The 23,350-nt window shown below is 34.5% G+C and overlaps 1 protein-coding gene across 1 annotated transcript in view; it reads right to left on the minus strand.

Annotated features, from left to right (window-relative positions):
- Positions 1-18,898, minus strand: part of Ptr (patched domain-containing protein) — a 49,645-nt gene extending 30,747 nt beyond the window's left edge. The window contains exons 1-5 of the mRNA XM_075381489.1: positions 18,768-18,898; positions 12,335-12,480; positions 5,858-6,075; positions 3,707-3,888; positions 1,972-2,315 (exon numbers count right to left, since the gene is read on the minus strand). Of these exons, the coding sequence (XP_075237604.1) occupies positions 1,972-2,315; positions 3,707-3,888; positions 5,858-6,075; positions 12,335-12,480; positions 18,768-18,898 (1,021 nt within the window). The remainder of the gene's footprint in view (positions 1-1,971; positions 2,316-3,706; positions 3,889-5,857; positions 6,076-12,334; positions 12,481-18,767) is intronic.
- Positions 18,899-23,350: the final 4,452 nt, after the last annotated feature.

Below are 23,350 nucleotides of genomic sequence, written 5' to 3' on the forward strand. Positions count from 1 at the left end.
GTTTTGGCTAGTAAAAACAAGTCATTAGACAATTACTGAGGCAGGGTTGTACATTCAACAAGCAACACTCTAGGAATCAGATGGTTCTTTTACAAATCATAGCTGATGGTTCACTGAATTTTAGTTTTTTACTGAAAAGTACTTGAGTAACTTTTCAACTTTGTTTATAGTTTGAAGGTTTATGTTTTTATAAAAAAAAAGAATAAAATTAAGAAATCACAATTTATTTATTGCATAACTCATTTCAATAACATTCAATTGCATAACTCATTCATAAAGCTTAAGTTTTATTAAAAAGAAAGAAATTTCCAGATTATTAGGTCAAAAAGAATCTCATTCTTTATAACAACTGAGACACTCTTATGTGATGGATGTAAATACTTTTATACTGTAAATAATTAAAAAAAGACTGGTCAAGATAAAAAATACTCATTGTTAAAAACTAATAAAAAATTGACTATTCACAGAATTAGGAATTATCCCACTAACAAAAATATCATTTTTTTATTCTAAGTAAAATGTGATTGCTTAGTGAAGATAAAAAAATTTTCCAAATAATTTACATTTGTCTTCTCAATAAAAATGATCAGCTCCAAAAGTACTTCTCATTCAATTGAATTAATTGTTATTTCTGTGCATTTATACAATCTGTACATTATAGAATTCTTATGTAGGTAATATTTATTGTATAAATGAACGACTGCCGTATGTAATTAATTGATTTTGAGCTGTTTTCTTTGTCAGTATGAGAAAGCAGTTGTATGGATCAGATAAGTAACAAATAGAATGTTGTTTCATCATATCTTTAGATTTAGGCATCAAAATTTATTTCAATACTTTTTATTTAAAAAAAAAAAAAACATTAATAATGAAATATTTCAATACTTTTTCAATGCTATTTATGGAAAAAGTATTTTACTATTTCAAAACTTTTTATTTAAAAAACAACATTAAAAATGGATAAACAATTATTCCCCTTCAAACATTTCTTATTAATAAAATACCTGTCTTAAACAGAATGCTGTTCCATCATACAATGATGTTAGTGTTTTGGCAGTCATGTAATTTCTTTCTATGATTAATTTACTGAGTAAGTTCAAAGATTGTGTGTGGGATATGAATAAAAAATATTTTAGCACAAGTCTGACTAGTATTCAAGCTCAGGATGTTGAATGCGAGGCTCCTCTGTTACTATCACCCTGAAATTAATTTGACAATTAATTATTTTTTATAAACAAATTTGAGAAATCTGTCCTAAAAATTCATTTATGGCAAAATAAAAAAAATCTGCATTTTTAAAATAAAACACACACGCGCACGTGCACACAACGTGAAATGATATAAAAACAGTAAAATATTGTGTACTTTACTTCATATTGCAACAACATATATTTTTATTTAATTCACAGACTTCTGTTCACTTATTAGCTTTAACTTTGCAGAAGTTAATTTCAATGACAGTTTAATAATCTGAATTTTTTTATCAGTGACATAATAATAGTCTTTTAATAAGGTTTAATGCATCTATACATGAATTTGTATAGATGCATGTACAAGCAACAGAAAAATTTTATCAGCCTCAACAGAAATTAATTATTGAAGGGAGAAGCACGATAATGTCTTATAATCAACATAAGTTCATTCAATTTTTTTTTTACAAAGTTGATTATGTATAAATGAATTAGTAAACAGATATTTTAATAAGAGATGTTTAAAAGAAAATAGTTAACTCATTTTTAATGATTTTATTTTTTTAAATAAAAAGTATTGAAATAGATTTTGATATAAGTCTACATATCACTAAAGTATATTGCTATTGGGATTAAAAACTTAGACAAATATTTTTTGCTAGTACCTACATAAAAAAGGTTTTAACTCTAATAATATCTGAGGAATTTTTTTATAAAATCTTATATTTAATATATACCAAAAATTATAAAAAAAACAACGTGAAAATCTAATATAACTTACTGCACATAAGTAAAGGTGAAACTAAGTTGATTCCGATGAAATCGATTCCACTGTAAATAGCTAAACCAAAACCAGATAAAGTACCCATAGCTGCAGACAGATTCCCTAATAAACCAAGAAGAGGTTTAGATCTTACCCAGTCGGTCATCATACAAGTTATAACTGAAAATGCTGCCATAATAATGAATGTTGAGCCAAAATATGGCACAACAGATTGTGTATTCTTTTCCAATTCTATATCAAGTGTACGTGATGCGAATCTTGCTGTTGATATATATTTAAATAGTCCACTGTCTTCAGCTTTACCTACTGCATCGATAAATGCTTCTTCCCATCTTGCACCTCTGAAAAATAATAAAAGAATTATAAATTAAATTAAATTTTTTAGACAAAAGATATGAACTTCATTGGGAATTTAGTTATGAAAACTCAATAAAAAATAAAGAATTCTTGAGTATGGAAATGAAAACTAAAAAAAATTATAAAACTTTTATTAATCCATGACCATAAAAATAATAAAAGCATCCAATCTTGCTCCTATAATCAAGTTTCCATTCTTTTCATCTCTCTCAATTTTATATAGTTCCATGAAAAATCATTAAAATTTTACTTAAATTGCATGAAATGCTTTACTAAAGTGTCTATTTTAAAATGTTTAACTGAAAAATATTTGTAGTTATTGAAATTTCTGATAATGGCAAAATGTTGATAAACCAAACAAAAAGATGGTAAAGAGGCAAAGAATGAGATTTGAATTGTTGGGTAAAGAAGTGTCATATGAAAGGGAATAAAGACTTTCTGCAAAATGAGAGCTATATCAAGGCGTAAAATAAAAGTGTATGCACCAAGTTCAGGAGACCAAGAAAACCCAGATTAATTTGTTGATAAATTAAAAGAAGAAATAACAGATAACTGGTGATAATAGCAGGGGATCTTAGTATTCAGATTGGGAAAGAAAGAAGAGAAGCTGATGGGTCCTCTACGGTAATTGAAATAAAGAAGGTATGACATAATGATGGATATGTGAAGAAGAAATGACCTAATAATATTGACACCTGATTTAGTAACAACTCTATATGGATTTAGGATGACCATTATTAGATACAGAAAGTAATTAGATATGGTTAGGATGAAGAGAACAGACGCTTATTGATTACTTCATGATCAAAAAACCAAAAGCATCTCCATAATAGAATATAGTACTGTAGATAAAATTAAAAAGATGAAAAGCTGCATTTATATAACAAAGTTTTTTTTTGTATACAAGTTTTTATATGTATTTAAAACCATAGTATGTTAACTATGGTTCAACTGTACTATGGTTAATATTTCACTTAATAGAGCATTAAAGTTTGTCCTATATATACATCATGGAAATATTAAAAATCTGCCAATAAAAAATGTTCATTTATTCTCTTTTTGGGTAACTGGGATCAGACTGTATTTGAATAGTAAGAAGGTCAAGTTAAAAAAGTTGTGCTAGGCTATGAAACATTTATAACAATTTTTGAGTACTTATTGGCAGTATAGTACACACTCCAACTTTCTGATGAAGTATAAAGAATATATATATATATATATATATATATATATATATATATATATATATATGTATGTATATATCTTCCCATCATTATCAAAAGAAGAATGAGAAGAATCTTACTATAATTAAATGCCCTGATGAAATCATAATAAATAATTTAATACACTATATTAAAAATTACATTAAACTAACCTGGAATCCTGTATTGGTGTATCAGCTGTGACAAAATAAACAAGTTGTAAAGATGGTACACTTATAATAATTCCATCACCACTGACTACAGTACCACCAAAATAAACAGGAAATGTATGCGCATCCCATGTAATTGGATTAAACATTATCGGAAATGTTAAATTTAATGTCTTGTTGACAACCTAAGCGAAAAGAAAAACGTATTCACTTAGTCAGTGACAAGAAAACACTATATATTTATTACACAATAATATCAAAAAGATAAAACTGAATTTATTTAAGATAATTATTTTTTATTTTTATCATATATCCACTAGTCCAAAATTATTAAAATTTATTAATGCTCATTTTAAAGTATAACAGAAACTTCTGAAAAATAAATATAAATGAACGATCACTTTCTAATTAAAACTAAAAAATAACAAATTAAAGGATCTAAATAGATATGCATCAAATGAAAACTAAATATATAAAACTTTCCTTCCAGAAGAATTTTCCTTAGTGCTGTTATCAGTGTTGTGTTTTCATTCTTTTCATCAGAGAAGTTAGCAGTACTGTTGCTCATGATACCTTTATCAGCCAATACAACTACAACGAATGGAAAACTTGATATGTGTATAATCCTAGCATACATAAACACTGAAGAGATATCTTTTGCCAAGATTAGGAGACTCAGCTATATGACTTGACAGGCATCCAGCCATTATACTTTTTGTGCGGTCACTGGAAAGCGAATGAGTCCACAAGTTAATCTGTAGGCAAGACCTCTACCAGTTGGTAAGAATGTGCTGCCTTTTAGGTTCCCAGCACCCTAAAAACACTCAACACGGTTGATTTAGTAGAGTCAGACCTGCACCCATAGAACCGACAATGAGGAAGAAGGGATCAAGGAAAAGGAAAAGGGATAATTGATGAACAAGGAAGATCCACCCGGCGAGGTAGATCATGAAAGTTTAACTGTTTTACTTGGGATCCAAACCCACAGCTATACAAGTTATGAAGAATAGAGGATAATGAAAGACAATATCTTAAAATCCACATATACAATAAAAAACACATACAAAATTAGAAACATTCTCTGGAAGACCGTTTTCAGGAAGATGTATCACTTTCAGAAACACAAAATGCATAAGATCTTATGACAAACTATCTAACAAGGAATATACGGGTAAACTGAAGTGATTGCAGTAATTATTTTACTGGGCATACTGGACAGACATTTACCAAGAAATAAAAAAATAACTAAAAGTATAAGAATCAGAAAATCAGTATCAAGTACACTACAGAACTGACTTTTACAGATCACAGAATTTTTGCATTTCATAGTAACTGGAGCAAATGTTTGAAACTGATATATTTTACCAAAACAAAAATTCAAATTTATGACCGTATTCTAAAAGGGTTTCTAAATCATTTCATTTCAGTAGAAGCTTCATGAACAATACTATTGACAAAAGTTCTGTTCCATAATAGCCCTTACTGAAGTTTCTCTGAACATATGTATTTCAATGCATTTAAAAACTGTAATTCTTAAAAATTTATTAATTTTTAAAAAGTTTCTATAGGTCTAAATTTATTATATTAAAAACTGCTGTTTTTAATTTTAACAAATTCACCACTTTTTTTGTTAAGTTTTGTTCTGCTTTGTTTTTAACGACAAAAGTTTATTTTTTTTTGTTTTTATAGATTTTAATCAATAGATTTCCTCAAAATTATTTTCTTTGCAAGTTTTGACAATAAAATTTATCCATTTATAAGTCATTTAACAAAGTTATACTTCAAATAAAAAAAATCGTGTTTTTTGATGTTGAATGTTTTTATTTTACGTTGGACATCGTGAAAACTATGGGAAATGCAGTTCTGGGACCTGTTTTATTAGACTTTTTAAGGTCAAAAAACAAAAGAAACCATCAAGTTTACCCCTTATATAACTCCTTAAAAATTTATGTATGACCTCATTTCACTAGAGGAACTGAAATACAAGCTAAGTTTTTTCATTAGCTGTAAATCAATAACAAAGCATTTTCGAACATATGTTTATATGGACTTTTTCTTTATTTCAAGCTCAAGTATCAGCACCCAAATTACTTCCCTTTCCTCCTGAATCACTTTGTATACACAAAATTATAAAAGAAATTATTAACATAATACCTCATCCATAATTAAATCCAAGTTAAGGATATCATTTTCAAAACAATGATCGACCCACTTGGCACATATATCTTCATAACGATAAGTGTTTTTATCTTCACCAAAAATGATTGTTGCATTTCTCACTATAGTATCAAGTAGACGTAACTCACGCCATGCTTCGACTGATAATAAATTATCACCTTCTTTTGGAATTACAATTACTCTACCAAATCGACCTGCAAAAATCAAACCAGTTAATAAAAGATATTATAGAATCACACACACACACACACACACACACACACACACACACACACACACACAAACTTAACAAATGTTGGTGTAATCTTTCAATCTTTCATTAAATTTATGGCCATTAAATTGATAAACCCCTACCACAACTAAAGAACACAGTAAGTCATACCAAGAGCTGAACTCATATTGAAGAAAATTTCATCATGTTGAATTACTCATTACTTGACTCACATGTCTATACACGTCTATTTCATCAAATACAGGTCTATAGCATGTATCAGATATGAATAAGCAAACATACAGACGTACTAACTTATTTGTATTGTATTGTTTGTTCCATAAATGATGGAACATATAGATTTAAGAGTTTGTAACTTAAGAAGGTTGCGTGATGGGTTTTTTCAGAATACATATTCAGATTCAGCATATAAAGTTTTAATATGCACTGGTACTCTGTTTTAACGCACTGGTGTTTTTAAAACAACCTCCTATAAGGCTACCACCGTATTGAGAAAGGCTCTCCCAATCAATTTAGTGGTGAAAGTTTGGGCAGCAATGTGGAGATTGGAAATAGGCTGGGAGGCTGGGAGGCTGAGGTATTTGGGATGCGGTTTCGGGCCAGGCCAGTACCAGAACGGAATGGTGATCACAAAGCACCGGATTTAAATTTCGTTCAGTTGCCCATCTCCCACCTGCGAAAGAGGCTGCAGAGCATCAACGATGGAGGCACGCCAGCTGGAATGGGGCACCATGACTAAGAGAAGATCCCTGTACAAGTTTGTATGGAATCTGGGGGGATGGTGTGCCTCAAGTTCGTTTTTAAGGGCAACGAGTGCCCAGGTGCTCACCAATAATGTTAATTTGAAGCAATATTTGTTTCGGTTCAGTCTGGCAACTGATGAGCTCTGCGTCTGTGGAGAGGTCCAGTCAAATGAACATCTGATGTTTGACTGCCCTGCTCTTGGGGGGCCAGAGACCAGGCCTCCCTGGAACTTAGAGGTCAAGGGGAAAATTGGCCACTCACAAGCGAGTCAATGTGGCGAGGGCCGTATTGTCGGACCGTGTGAGAGTTCCTTGATGCGGTTGCTATGTTCAACCGACATCAGTAGTTTACTTAAGGGAAAGACTCCTAACGCACTGCTGTGGGAAACTAACCTTGAGATTTATGGCTGACCACCAGCCAATTAGGGCTCCAAGTGCTTTAATATGGTGGACAGGTACTTGCTGGCATTCAGTGACCTGGGCATGGCAGCGAATTGCTGTCTTGACAAAGTAAATTTTAATTTATGGATGCCATATATATTTTTAGTAGTTGACGGGGTGCGCCTACCCATTTTAGTAAATATATGACAAGTGAGCGGCTGGGACACGTAAGCCAGTGGTGTGTGGCATTGCGATTAGTCGGCTGTTAAGTAAGGCCTATTTAGGTTAGGTAAGCTCTGTTTAACGACACTGGTCGCTAAACTGTTTCGAGGCTCAGTAACCGTTTGTGGCACAGACATTCGGTCTTATGTTTTAGGGCGACTGAATGGGGTGATGGCGGAAGAAATGTCAAGTAAACAAAAAAAAAAAAAATGATGATGGCTATAGAAAATAAAGTGGCACTTAATACACTTCCTTGAGGCACTCCATTCTCCAAGATTACGCTACCGAGAGACAATCTCCAACACAAACACGGAAAGTTCGGTCATTTAAGAAACCCTTAATAAATGAAAGTAGATTCTGCTGGACTCCCCATTCTTCGAGGGCGCGTGGAATACCATGCCGCCAGGCTGTATCGAACACCTTGCTGATATCAAAGAAGATAGCGACGAGGTGCTGACGTAGTAGGATAGTGAGTTGAATAGCCTTTTCCAATGACGCTAAATGGTTAGTGGAGGATCGTCCTTGTCGGAAACCACACTATTCTAGAGACAAAATGACTCCAATTACCATGCAAGTCTACGGTTCACCATTCTCTCCTTTACTTTGTGTAAGACGCTAGTCAAGGAAATAGGGCAGCAGCTTGAGGGAATTGCTTTGTTCTTACCAGGTTTAAGTACTGGTAAGACAACGTGTGCAGATCAGACCGGTGGGAGGACTTGTGCAGAGAACAAACCATTATAAATGCTCAATAGGCGTTGCAATGCCGAATGAGGAAGGCGTGACAGCATACAGAGATGAATGTTTTCAAGTCCAGGAGAGGTGTCACGTGAGTTTTTAAGAGCATGCGACAACTTGGTGAATGAGAATGGAGCATTTAATTCATCGACCGAATCACCAATGTTTAATGATAATATTTCCATACGTATCTTGTACCTCTGAAATTCGTTACTATATGATGAAGTATCCTGGAATAGTCGCTTTAATATTGGAAGGACAGGTAGAAGGAAAAAATTGTGTAGGCAGGCCTCGTTTGGAATATGTAAAACAAATTGTTAGGGATGTAGGATGTAGAGGGTATACTGAAATGAAACGACTAGCACTAGATAGCAAATCTTGGAGAGCTGCATCAAACCAGTCAAATGACTGAAGACAAAAAAAAAAAATGATGAAGTGAGAGATCGTGAAGACACCGATTGGACAGAATTTGCTAAGGTATTTACCATTGCAGAAGATGATGTGAGGAGTTCTCCTTCATGAAGAAGCCCGAGAATATATTGTGATGGTGATCCGCAATTTGCACGGATCTTTTTCCACACAGTAGACGTGGGAGCATTGCGTGAGATGGTGTCTACGTATTTCCTCTATGACTTCCTACTAGCGTCAAAGAATACCGGATGATATACCGCTCTAGTCTTACGGTACAAATCTACATTCTCATTCGTGTGCCTGCGGTTAAATTTACGCAGTGCTTGCCGTCATCTAATAATAGCGTTTTGGCAATCATCCACCAAGGAACGGAAGGACGTCTAGGGTTTCCCGATGTTTGTGAGATATACCTATTGGCAGTCTCAAGCATCATGGACGCAAAAGAGGAAAGCTGATTAAGGACGCCCGCGCCACCTCGTACTGTGATGGGAAGGCTTCATGGTAACCGCTCCAATGTGCCTTTTTCAAAATCCATCTCCTTGCCCATCTCATCACCTCGCAGTCGACATTAAAAGCAATAATATTTGTGTTCACTGCCGTGAAAGTAATCGCAAACAGACCAATTAAGACGAGGGAATAAACTCGGCGAGCACACGAAAAGGTCGATGTTGGATAATATACCTGATGATAAGGACATGAATGTGTGTGACCCATCATTCAGTGAACAAAGGTCTTGTCTCATCGTGTTAATCATATTTTCTCGAGAGGAGCAGAAAGTTGAGCCCCAGGAAATGCGGTGGGCATTGAAGTCTCCTACTATTTACGACGGCGATGAGATTTGCGTGAGGGGATTTGACATTTCTAAAGCACTTAACTCCGAGTTTGGCGAGAGATACAAATTGCAGACGTGCAATTTGAAGGGGATAGAGATTTCACATCAACAACAGGAATAAGGGTAGCTAGTGGTATCCTCGCAACCGACACCTCATTCCGCAGGAAACTAGCCACTCCGCCACTCTCTATGCTGTCTATCAGACAGTCGTACCTCTCACAGAAATAGCCTCTGAGTGTTACTGCATCCTGCTGTAAGAGATACAATTCTTGGAAGTACATGATTAGTGGTTCATATGTGCGCACCAACACTCTAATATCCTTAAGGCGGAACCGAAGACCTCTAACGTTCCACTGAAAAATGTTCATAAGTAGAGGTTGTTACAGATACAGAATTTCAGGAAGATATATAAAAATTAGTTGTATGTAGTCAGGTTTTTCTTCTTTGTAGTTTTGATGACAACGAACTCCTATGACCTGGGTTCGGGCGGTTCCTCAACCATATCTCCAGTATACGAGGTGATGGAGGAGGAGATTTTGATGAATGGGATGTCGTAGACGACATCCCAGAGGGGCTGGTTGTGGGGGCTCCCTTAACAGCGAGCTTAGCAGATGGCTTACTGCCAACTGTGATTATTCCTGCCCGCACGGGTAAAACTTTGGGGACAGGGACCTTCAGAGGGATCTCACGATTGGATTCACTAACTGCGACTAACGACTTCATTTTCGTCATCTCCGAAATAGTGGTCGTAAGTGAAGCGACCTGATCAGATAACACCTGAACAAGCTTCTTCAGCTCACTGCAGGGCCCGCACTGTTTGTTGTATGCATTTACAAGAGCTTTACTTGACGTCGCGGAAGAAAAAGAGACATCCAGTTTAGCCAGGTTTCGAGAGCTAGAAACCGTTCTCAGGAACGGTCGAACTGAGAATGTACAAGGCTACACTTCATTTACACTCATACATATCATCTTCACTCATCCTCTGAAGAATTATCTAAACGGTAGTTACCCGAGGCTAAACAGGAAAAAGAAAGAAAGAAAGAAAGGTTTCGAGAGCTAAGCGTCTTTTTATATTCACTTCGGGCAGCTGGAAAAGAAAGTTTTTGCTCAGTACAGATTTTTTAGGATTGCTTTTTCCTCTTTGAAATCGGGCAATCTTGAGATCTAGCTGAATGTGTTCCCCCACAGTTTGCATATTATTCTTCCTCTTCACAGTCAGTGTCTGTGTGGCTTTAGTTTGCACATCTAGCACAGATTGCATTGTTCGGGCAAGAAGTTGTGGTATGGCCATTCCTCTGACAATGGAAACACCGTCGTGGGTTAGGGATCAATGGTTGTAATCTAACCAATAGGTATCCTACTTTAATTTTCTCTGGTGGTGTGGGAAGGTTGAAGGTCAAAATAAGAGATGGAGTAGGTTCTTTCATCCCACCTTAATGTTTCATTATTCTCCTCACCTTTGCAACACCTTGGGGATGAAGCTCTTAGGCAATTTCTTTAACATCCATCTCAAGCAGATCCTGGCAAAAAATTACTTCTTGGCTAGTATTCATGGTTCCATGACATGCCACACTGATACTTATACTGCCCATGTTGTTGAGACGTAAGAGCGATCGACTTTACTCATCATTGAAAGTCTCTGTTAGAATTGATCTGTCTCTCAGTTTTCTTATGTTCTTGGGGGTACTACTTGAACCTGTTGATCAGGAAAGGTGAAATCCTATGAAGGGGGCCACCTTTCTGATTATTGTGTAAAACAATAAATCTGACATTCAGGTATTTTAAAGGTGTTTTGCTGCCATTAAAATTGTTTTTCTCGGGACAGTTATCGTCATCGGACAAAGCCGACCGAGGCCTCTTCGCAAAAGATATGTTGGTGTTTTTTGCAGATGGACCACCACCATCATAGAATATGTTTGTGGACTTGACATTTTGGTCCCACGAGTTCCGGTGATACTCCAGTATAGCACATGCATACTGGAGCTAGAGCTAAATACAACTGGGTTTGCCTATGTGCCTAGAGGATATTGTTTGAAACTCACTACGTAGAGCCAGTCACACAGCAGCACGATAGTTCCCTCCTTGGGTTATGATTGTAATTTGTAAAGTGTCGCAACTTCACCGAGTTTATCTATCAGAAGAAATAGTATATAATGTTGTAGTGCAGTTGTGTAAGGGTATACGTTGTATAGTGTGCAGTGTTTTTGGTGTAGTATATGTGTATAGTATAAAGAGTTTCATGATTATTATTTATCAAAGAATAGAACTGAATATTTTGGTAAATTATAAATGACAATCGGTAGAAATAAAGAATGACAATCATTTCGGTAAACAATATTATGTCAAATACATCACTCCCTCCTTTTCCTAATACAACTGACAATGCTTCTTGTTTTTAAGAAAAGTTGTACCGTTTTCTGTAATAACTTCTGCTGTATTTCAGTTTATCAACAGCCATTCAGTTACATCATCTGGAGACAGTAGTTACAAGTGTACTTTGTTCATTAGGTCTTATAAATGACAGTGTTATGAAATTGATTGCTACGGAAATAGAAAAGACAGAGCTCAAAACTGTGTACAGGAGTCTAGAGAGTGTTGTAACTTTTACAATTTTCTTTAAAATGAATGAACCAATTAACTTAACAACATTAAATTTACAAACGATTTAAATTTGATAAAAAAATATATTAAATAAAAAATACCATAGATCAAATATACTGTTTGATCACATCTGAAGTAGATTTCTTGAGATAAATCCCATTTACAATAGTGTCCATCTGTGTTACCATTGAAAAATGAACTGTACTATATTTCCAAAAATATCTTCTGGAAATATATTACTTAAAAAATATAATTTGTGATATTAATATGAAAATATTATTTGTAATAAAACATACCCGGTCGAGTAATTCTAGTCGGATTAAATCTGGTGCTGTAGTTCATCTTGAAATAATGTTCAACAATAGAACGTTCTGTTTTACCAGGTCCATGCATTGGACTAAATAAATATTCTGGATCCATTTCATAATGGATTCTTTGATACCTATTAAAAAAATAAAATAAAATTATTATTAAGTGCAATAAAATATAAAACATTAATTTAATAGTTATAAGAAAATATCTAACAGCGATTAACTGAACTATGACAGGATAAGATTTCCATCATTAAAAAAACAAAATCGATTAAAAGTTTTTCTGATCAGTAGGTTTCCCCCACCTCTTGATTATGAGATTTTTTTGTAATTGCAGGAACTTGAATGACTTTGAGAAGCGTAAAACATAGCATACAGCTACTACTAATGTGGGTGGTTGTCTGTGGGTAGACCAGATTAAGGAATAATTCTTGAAAGAGCTGAAACAGTTTCTTAACAGTTTATGAAGCAAATTATTCAACCAAGCTTTAATTGATCATTAATACAGACTAAATAAAATCAGATTAAAATTTTTACACGATTGAAATTTTTTTAATAATTTTTTTTAATTTAATTTTTTTTTCTATAATTTTTTTTTTTTTTAATTTTTTTGTACAAATGAAAACGGTGGTAACACAAGCACAATTTCTGAAGAAATTTTTCCTATATTTCTTTTCAGTTTCAGTAAAATATATAAAGTGAATAATTAAAGATATATGACATAACAGATGTATGAAACTAAAAGATTAGTAAAGAAGTAACAATAGAGAATGGAGAAATATATTGAGCCGGTTGAGTTGTTGAAATTGAAAAGTTATAGAAAACAAATCTTTGTGATCAAATGCAATCATCACGAATGAGGAAGGTAGAAAGTATTAGAGTAAAGAACCGGTAAAAAATAATCTAAAAGATAGCTGATCTTCCTTTGCAATAATAAGAAATGATTATTGTATTTGAAATCCATTGTAGCAATATTAATGATTTAACCAGATAAAACATCTACAATATACTAGGCTAATCCCTTCTCATCAAGCGTCTATTAGTGTGCTTTGCATCTTGTTGTTTATGCTTGTTTCCTTTCAACAGATCAAAAAAATTATTGTGGTTCCGATTGTATAAACCTGTAAAACAAAGTTGAAAATGAAATGAATGCATTTTCATATAACAAATTCGTTGAATAGTTAATATATTAGTTGAATAATTTCCATTCTGATTCAGAAATAGGTATTAAAAGACTTTTTTGTCTTCTACGTTTAAAATGAATGTTATTCAGTAATTTTTTTGTTAGGATTAATCTATATATTATTTTATTCATGAGCTCATATTTGAGAGTTCTACAAGAAGCAGATATTGATTCATTATTAAAGTGGAAGAGTCTGCAGCAATAAGTAAATTCTGATAAACCTAATAGGAGGAGCTGACCAATGAGAACTAGTTGAGAACTAATTGAGAACATTGAGAACCAATGAGAACTAATTGATCAACAATTTTCTGCTCATATTGTAGCATAGGTGTAACAACGGTGTGGCAGGGTGATGCTTGCCCTGCCGCCCCACCCCAGCTAATTTATTCAAATGAAAAATTATACATCAATATCAATAGATTATAATAGTATTGCGCGGGAAGAAAGCATGTTTGAATCATGGCGGCAGAGCTCTCTGGTGAACAAGTGGGGAATTGGCGGTTCAAGGTCTGGATGATCTGTGGTAAAACTTGAATGTTATAGAATGTTCAAGGTCGGTTTTAGCGGGAAAGTTCTAGTACTTTTCTGTTCCCTATCTAATTGTTGCAATCAGTACAAGTGAGTCAATTGAGTGAGTTGATGCATTTGGGTAGTTCAGATCGCAATCCCGTAACAATAGCAATCAAAATAGATATTAGAAACTTTTTTAGCCAAAAAGTATGTATGTATAGCTTGAGCCAATGAGTTGCAAAACCATCTAGTTAAAACAACCTAAAATGTTCAGGAAATGCAGGCTGTTTTTGTTTTATAATAATAGCGATTTTGATGTTGTCTTTATAATTGAAATTTTAAGAAAAATCATGCAGTATTAAATAAGAAATAATAACAAGTATATCGCACTCCAATAATTTTAAATAATGATTGAAAATTGTAATTAGCTACTTTTGCAGCAGTTTTGCTTAATTAGATGGTTTTGCATTTTGAAATGGTTGATTTTGCAATGAGCTACTTCTGCTAATTGTAAAACAAATAATAAAACAAATTTGTACAAAATATTGAAGTTTATTAAAAAATACAATCATTCAATAATAATAAACATTAAAATTTGATAACTAATAAATAGTGAACGGTTCAAGATTCATAATAGTCCAATTTTTGTTGTGTTCAAATTCAATTACTACAAAAGTTATTATGTTAACACAACACAATCTTGACACAAAAATTTCTCATATCAGAACCATGTTGGTTCAGATTAATTTCATTCTGTACACAGCTGTAGCCTGTTAGATTTGACCATTCCACTGGTTTCTTTGTGTTTTTTTTCAACTTATTTCACTAGTACACTTTTTTAGAAATGAGAAAAGCTTACTTTTTTAAATTTAACTAAGTGACAGATTGTTTTGAAATTTATCCACTCATATTTAGGTTTAGAACATTTTTTACGGACAAAAAAAATTATTTTACTGATTTTCAAAACGCTGTAACTTTGCGAAAAATTATTGTATGGAGACGATAAAATAACATTTTTAAGTTGAAGTTTCTAGTAGTCTGTTCAGAAGATTAAATTCTTAGTTTCTTTAATGTTTTTGGGAAGTACAGTTGGTAGTTGTTAATTTTCTTTTAGGGAGACAGAAAAGGAAGCAACCAGATAAAAGTAGTAGCGAAAGTGATAGCGATGGATAAGAGAAATCGAAGCAGAATGTTGGTGAAAAATCAAGCGGATCTTTGTTATCATCTGGTTCTGGTGTACAGGATCAAACGTATTTTGATAATGATCTGGGTCACTGGCTTGGACGTTCGTTTAGTATGACCTCACCTCAAAAAATGGAAATTTTAAAAAACTGTTGGTCACCAACTCCAAGTTATGACTTTGCTAAGGATGCTGTGTAATTACAAAGAAAATTCAAATACAGCTGGTTGGCAGATTATGCTCCTTGGCTGGCATATTCCAACAAATTAAAGGGTGCATTGTGTATTTATTGTGTCTTGTTTCCACCAACATGCATGATGTTTTGGGTTCTTTCATAGCGAGGCCCTTTACTCGCTATATAAAGGACAAGCACAAATTCATGATATCTCACACATCATCTCAGTGGCATAAATTGGGTGGCCACAGCAGCAAAATGTTTTGTTGAAAGTATACCTGTTGATGTACAGCTGATTTATGTCCACCAACAAGAAATAGAAGCCAACAAGAAAATTGTCGCATCAATAATTTTGACTGTGATGTTTTTTTACGGTACACATGATCTATCTTTGAGAGACAAAGAAGATCATGAAGGTGTTTTTGAAGACTTGATCAAACTCAAAATTGATGCTGGTGACCAAATTTTAAAAGAGTAAAGGGCACAGAACCTGATATGACATTAGAGACGACATCACCACTGACATAAAGAAAGCATGTTCTTACACTACCCTCGCGGATGAGAGCAGTGACATATCAGGGAAAGAGCAACTTTCCATTGGGGTTAGATTTTTTGACGAAGAAAAGTTGATGATTCGTGAGGAATTTCTAGGTTTTGTAGAGTTGACTGACATGGATGCAAAATCTGTGCATCTGCAATTAACAACTTTGTAGAAAAAGATAGGCTTTGATCAGAAAAGTGCGTTGGACAAGGATGAGATGGGTGTTCCAGTATGACAGGAAAGGATGGTAGTGTTCAGAAAATTACGCAACAAAGTATACGAGAGCATTATACTTTCACTGTGCTAGTCATAAACTGAACTTAGTTTTAAACAACTCAGACGAAATAGCAGTGAAATGAAATACGGTCTCCACAATAAAAGAAATAATAAGATTCTTTTGAGAATTGGTCCTTCGTCGAAAATCCATACTGAATATACCAAAGCTCTGTGAAATCCGATGGTCTCAAAAATATAAAAGTATCACCACATTCATGAAGCATTATGTGCAAATCATTATGGCGCTAAAAAACCATCAACAGACGGTAACAATGCAACAAGAAAAGCTGCTTTTCAAATGCATTGTGCTGCTACAAAACCAGAATTCATTGTGTGTTTGTCTCATAGCAAAATAGTCGGCACTCTTACAACCGGTGGTAAATGCTCTTCAGTCAATGAGTGTGAACTTATTTCAATGTGCAAATCACATAAAAAAAATCACACACATCATGAGAAAACACCATGGAAATGCAGTTGTTGAAAGTGAAAGTGTTATAGCAGAGGCTGAAACAAATACTGAGCATCTTGGAAGAGATTTCAATATGCCATGAGTCTTAAATCAGCAGAAACATTGTGTGAATCCACCAGCACAGACTCCTCGTGAGTTTTGGAGAAGGTCACTAATTATTCTGTACATAGATTCATTAATAGTGTCTCTGGAACAACATTTTTCTGAGGAGAACTTGCCTGCATTCTCATCGCTTACGTTGCCCTCTTGTGTAATGCTTGATATGATGTGTTAAGACTTAAAAAAAAAAAAGTTTTTGTAGTTACAACAATTTGAATGATTTCCTCAGTGAAGCTGAACTTTGGCACAAGAAATGGAAAGGAAAAAATGTGCTAAATGACAAACAGGAGATAGAACTAGCTGCACTAGTTAAAGAAAACCAATTGTTCTACTCATCCATAAAACAGGCGCTACTTATCTCACTTGCAGGGCCTTGAATAATGTGCACTATCAAAAGATCTTTCAGCACTTTATGCAGGTTAAAAACTGGTTATCTCAACAATGACAGAAAATCGGATTGTTGGTCTTTGTATGATGAGTGTGCATAAAAAATGTATTCTGGAAGATAAAAATAAATTTGAGAAAGAGATTTTGTCAGAACTTTTGTAGGCTAGTGCTGAAGTAAGATTTAGACAGGTTCAAACAGCATTGCAACTAATTACTTTTAGTGATTTCAAATGTTCAAATAAAGCTATTTTTTAATAAAAAACGTTATCTTATTTTTACCTCCCTCTGAACAAAATCCTGGCCATGCCTATGTATTGTAGATAAAAATCTATTTTAATCCGTCTTCCATGATTTAGGCTTTGATGATTAATAAGACTTAAATCTCTTTGGGTTCTGTTTTGATGATGTCAGCTGATATATCCTAAGCCTATACTATACAATTGGACTTTATCTATGGATATACTTACAACAGAGTATGTCCTTATAAGTATATCCTATACTTATAATTGACTATTTCAATAAATAGTTACACAATAAGATAATAGTTATAGTGGCTGTCAGATAAATTCGAAGCTCAAATTACTTTTTAACAGAATCCAACAAAAGGTGAAGGTTCTCAGTTCAATGTTCAAGCCTTACTCTTCATAAAATGGGTAGACTCAATGATCTTTATTAATTTTTAGTGATTATTGTTTATTTGAAGTTCCTCTGTGGTCCTGTCATAAGGTTTCCCAGATTACTTGAGTGTTAGATTTTTAAAAGTTTAGTAAATGATTTAATGATATTTTCATTTTTTGTTGTCATCATTAGTTTGCATCAAACGGTAATAATGAATAATATAACTTGATGTGAATTTCAAAGTATTTTTGTATGAAAATTCAAGAAAATTAATTGGAAAACCAGTAAAACAAAAATATTATATTCCTGCATTTCAGAGAGACTGTTCTCGCTCTGTTTGAACCAACTCTTAGAACTCCTTTGAATTTGTTTTTTTTAATTTTTAATAAAATGCAGGTTTCTCAGTTTTACATTTATTACTAACAAATTATTTTTATACGAGTTTCATTATTTGTAGGCTAATACGTATTTTAGATAAAATAAAATTAGAAAATGAAAATAAAATTTAAAAAAATAAATTCAATGTTTAAAAAAACAAAAAATTTTTAAGTCTTTAAATTTTAACTTTTTTAAGTCAACACTAAATTGATCAGGATGTTGTTAATAACAGTTTTTAATTTAGAATCAACTTCTAAAAGCCTATATAAAAAAAATTGAAAAAGCAATAGCTTTTACATTTTTGAGTGGTTATTTAAATTTTATTCTATAAAATAAATTATGTTTTGTTTCTATAAAATAGAAATTTACTAAAAATGACATGTATAATTAATCAGGCTGGCATAGTTTTTTTGTAAGAATATAACATTTAGTTAGATATCTTAGGAAAGACAAGTATATCAGCTTGGAAGTTTGAATGGAAGGCAGAAAAAATAGAAAATTGATTTCCATTTCTTAAATCAATAAACATGTTGATAAAAAATATATTTAAAAAATAATAACCACAATATCATAAATATGTTATGAATATATCGATAACTTACCCTGTGATACAAATTAATGTCACAAATACTGGAATTATAACAAAATATCCAGGTGATTTGCCAACTTTTAAACCAAGTGTATAAAATGATTTTGTTAAGATATCATCCACACATGTAGGACCACACACCATCTTCTGAAACAACAAGAAAATAGTTATTAATTAATTTTTTGAAATTTAATTTAATTTATGTTTTTGTTATTTGGGTAAAGGTGAATCAGGTAGGCTTAACAGTCAGTGCACAAGATTTACAATACTACAGAGATTTTGTTAAAATTCAGTTCATTTTATTGCAATATCAGAGTACAGTGAGAGTATGTATATCTTCATCAAATGGCTATCTATTCTGAGGCATGTTGCTTGCACTTTATCCATCTCCATTCTTTAAATGTTTAAAATAGCTCTCACTTCATTTTAGATCTTCTATAACTTTTTACTCCTTTCCGGCCTCTTTTTTTTTACATTTACTATTGATCCTTCTAGCATTGTTTTAATCAATCCTTTTCTGGCCAATTAGTTTTCCTATTCCGATTAAGATTCTATTCTCATTATCCTTCTCATTAGTTATTTATGTTTCTTTTTGTCCATTAAAACTTCCCCAATTTCCTCCATGCCCGTATTTTAATCACCTCTTTTTCTTAGCATTCATGCTTTACATCCGTACAGCAGTACAGACCACTTCTTTAAGTGTTTGTACATAGCTATATTCTTGTACCATTTCCCCCCCTCTCTCTCTCTCTCTCTCTCTCTCTCTCTCTCTAAATATTTATATCACAAGTACATGAACCCAGTACAGCTAGTCTCATTTCAATTTAATTCTCAATAAAGCCTTTAATCTTCTCCAGGTATAATTATACACATAAGATATTCATATCACCAAAGGATGAGTTGTTTCTGTCTTCAGGAATGGTAGGCCGGGACTGTACAAGACTATACATCATTTACATTCATACATATCATCCTCTGAATTAATACTTTACGGTGGTTCCAGAGGCTAAACAGAAAAAAAGGAAAACAAAGGAAAAAGGATTGTTTCTATAGATTTGAGGAGAAAAATTTTGTACGACATGACAATCATTATTAGTAATGTGTACTTTGCAATTTTCTCAACAACTGAACAATAAGCAACCTGCATCCCATGGCCCAATGATGCCCACCAGGCATAGTTGTTAACTTGTCGCTGCAAATCAGTTGTTTAATAGCTGTTTTCAAAGTCAAAGGTTCTGAGGTTCAAATCCTAATAAAAGTTGTTGCTTTTTTATGGACTTGAATACTAGACAGCGGGTCTAGACAAAGTGTATTTGCCGGTTGGGGTTTGATTAAACAGGTGTCTTGATATCTTAAGAGTGGTCGATGTGAGTCTTCACAAGACTATACCTCATTTACATTTCATACATATCATCTTCGGATCATTGGGCTGTAGAGGGTTTGTTTTATAATTCACTAGAACAGATTGTAACGTACACATGAGGAAAATAAAATAAAATAATGACAAGTAGTGCATAAAACAAGTCACAATAAATAAAATATAATGAATCAATTTTACAATTCACCTTGAATATGTAATAATACATCAGTAGATTTTGTAATTTAAAACAGGAAAACCGGATAAACGAAAGATAAGTAATCTATTTTACATTTCCGTTACCAATTTTTAGTTTAGGTCGACCTATTTACTAATTAGTTAATAAATCTGAACCCCTGTAAAAAAATTAATATTTTTTTATAAATTCAGTGTACTTGTTTCATTTATTACGATTTATTTTTAATGCGGATGATTTAAGATAGATCAGGGATAACAAGGAAATATTTTACTAAAGTAATATGAAATGTAATAAATAAACTTAATTTTCAAGGTTGTTAACAATAAAATCGATTTTTTAAGGTTATTCTAAAAGAGAAATCGATATATATTCAACCACAATAAAAAAAAAACAAAAAAAAAACGGTAGGGTTCACAAACACATTAACAGTTCATCAAACAAAATATTGAATTATTGTAAAGAGAATTCATCCCGTTCCAGTTTTTAAAAACGTGTCGACGCGATAGCCAAAATTCCCCGGCAATGCTTATTAACTCCACTACGAGTTAAAAAGTAACTTCCCCGACTCCTTTTACAATTTTCATAAAAGTTATACGATATCGATATCTCGAATATTGGAGTCACATTACCAAAGTTTACTGTGTGTGTGTGTTTGCGCGCGCGGATGACAGTCGCAAAACGACTGAATCTAGAGCAAGGTTGGCCCCTTGGAGTTCATCGCATTTTAATGCCAGACTTGCGACCATCAAGCTATTGGTAGATGGTGTGCTCAACGGTATCTTCAAGATTAGAGTACCTACATAGTGGAGATGCTCTCTTGCCAAATCGATGCAGTTAGGCTTCAAACTCGCCATACCCAGAAAGAAGCTGCGTAATATAGAAACCTACCTCACCCAGTCCTTTCTGCACTCATATATCTATTCATAGACACGTCCATCCACCATTAGGTGAGGTGTTCCAGGCTTCCTGCCAGTCTGCCAGAAGTAAGTCCTTAGCCTCGTTCTTAGTCGTATCAAGATAAACCTGCCAGAACATTAATGTACGCAGCCGTATTGGTGGAATCCCGGAAATGAACTCAATAGCATTTCGCGAAACCGTGCGGTATGCGGCCGCAAAGTTCAACGCAGTACGTCTTTGAAGCGAGGATATTTTATCTACGCTGCTTTTATTTTCAAGAGCCTCTACTCACGCAGGGACGGCATAAAATATGATTGAAGAAGCCACCGTCAGTATTTTACGTCGTCTAGAGCACGAGAGCCTGTGGTTACGCATAAGCTTACCGAGATTACCAACAACTGTCTCAATACATGCCAAGGTATGCTGATAGTGGACTTTGTAGTTTCGACTCCTCCCAACCACACCTCTCGAGGTGTGGTTGGGAGGAGTCGAGTATTCTCACGTCGAGACCAGTATTCTCACGTCGGGATGCGTTAAGTATCTCGATACTTAACGCATCCCGACGTGAGAATACTGGTCCCAGTAACATTAATCTGCATTTTTTGCAGACTATCAACGCTACTACGGAGGTTTTATTAGCAGTTAACTGTAGACCTCTCGCCTCAAGCCAGCAGCTTATTCGCCGAACCGCATTATTGGCCAACTCCTCAACTTTTGCTTCAGTATGTCCGGCAACGAGAGGGCCAAATCATCTGCATATGCAACAAGTTCAACGTCCCCATCAAACAGTCTCAAAAGTCCACCAAAATCGATGTCTCAGCAGTGGGCCGAGAACCGACTTCTGAGGAACCCCACCAAACACGTCAAAAACCAACTCACCATCTTCTGCGGGGGTTTTAAGCCTTTTTCCGTGTAGGTAGCTGTTAATTATGCCAAGAAGATACCCACTTATAATCCTCTCTCTCAGCACGTCAATAAACGTCAGCCATCTAAGACTACCAAAGGCGTTCGTGACGTCTACGAGAACCACTAACGGGATCCTCCGTGGACACCTGGTGCCACCACTCCGATCTCGAGCCCATTCAATTACGGGTTTCAACGCATCAATTGTGGACTTCCCCCTAACAAAGCCTTATTGATCATGGGAAAGCCCACTCTTCGCTTACACCTCGCACCAGAGCCTGTCAGTGATAAGTCTCTCTAACAGCTTGCCTAGGGTGCTGAGCAGGCATATCGGACGATGTAAGATACCTCTCCCATGCATGTCACCCTTCTTTGGCACGAGGATTAACCGCTCTTCCTTGCAACAGAAAGGAAAGCGACAGCTCCTCAGAGCTGTATTATAGGCGTTCAGTACCACTCAAGGATGTCTTGTCACCATTAATTTAACGAGAGATCCAGGGACCTCGTCCGGCCTCGGACTCTTATCTGCATTAATTCTCTCGGCCACCAGTCTCAGCTCCTCAATGGAGAATCTTTGTTCGTTCTCCGGAGCTATTTCATTTCACGGAGCTTCAGTTACTGGGAACAGCTTCTCGATCACCCGAAGTGTTGTCTCTTGTGATAAGGGGAATGGGTGCGCCATACCTGTTCATAACAATTTTATATGCCCCCCACGGATTAACGTCCAGATCTGCTACCAGCTTCGCCCAGGCTTTCGCCTTGGTATCCTTAATGACCGAACAAAGGGACTATCTTGCTTGTCGGTACGCAACAAGTAACTCGTCTACATCATTAGAAGCTCTCCTCGTTGCTTTCTGGAGTTTCCTTCTTGCCGCAATTGTAGCTGCTCTGCTAGTAGCGATCTCATCAGTCCACCAGTGGATTCTTTTCTTTGCCGGCCCCTCCCGTCTCCCGCCTCGACTACATTCATCACACACCTCCGTAAGCTCTTCAGGTGTGATCGCTCGAGCAGGGTTCAACCGATCAGCCACCCTGTCTACAATACGTTTGGCCTGAAATTCTGAGGGCCACCACCTTTGTCCCCGGGAAGGGATTACCGACCACCCACACGCCACCGTGAACATAATAGTCAAGTGGTCACTCGTAATTAGATGATTAAATTCAATTTAATAACACTTATCACGAAAAAAAGTTGAACCGGGATCACAAGAATGGAAATTCCTCAACAAAATAAACAAAA

Source organism: Lycorma delicatula, chromosome 13, assembly GCF_047948215.1.
Source record: "Lycorma delicatula isolate Av1 chromosome 13, ASM4794821v1, whole genome shotgun sequence".
NCBI lineage: Eukaryota > Metazoa > Arthropoda > Insecta > Hemiptera > Fulgoridae > Lycorma > Lycorma delicatula.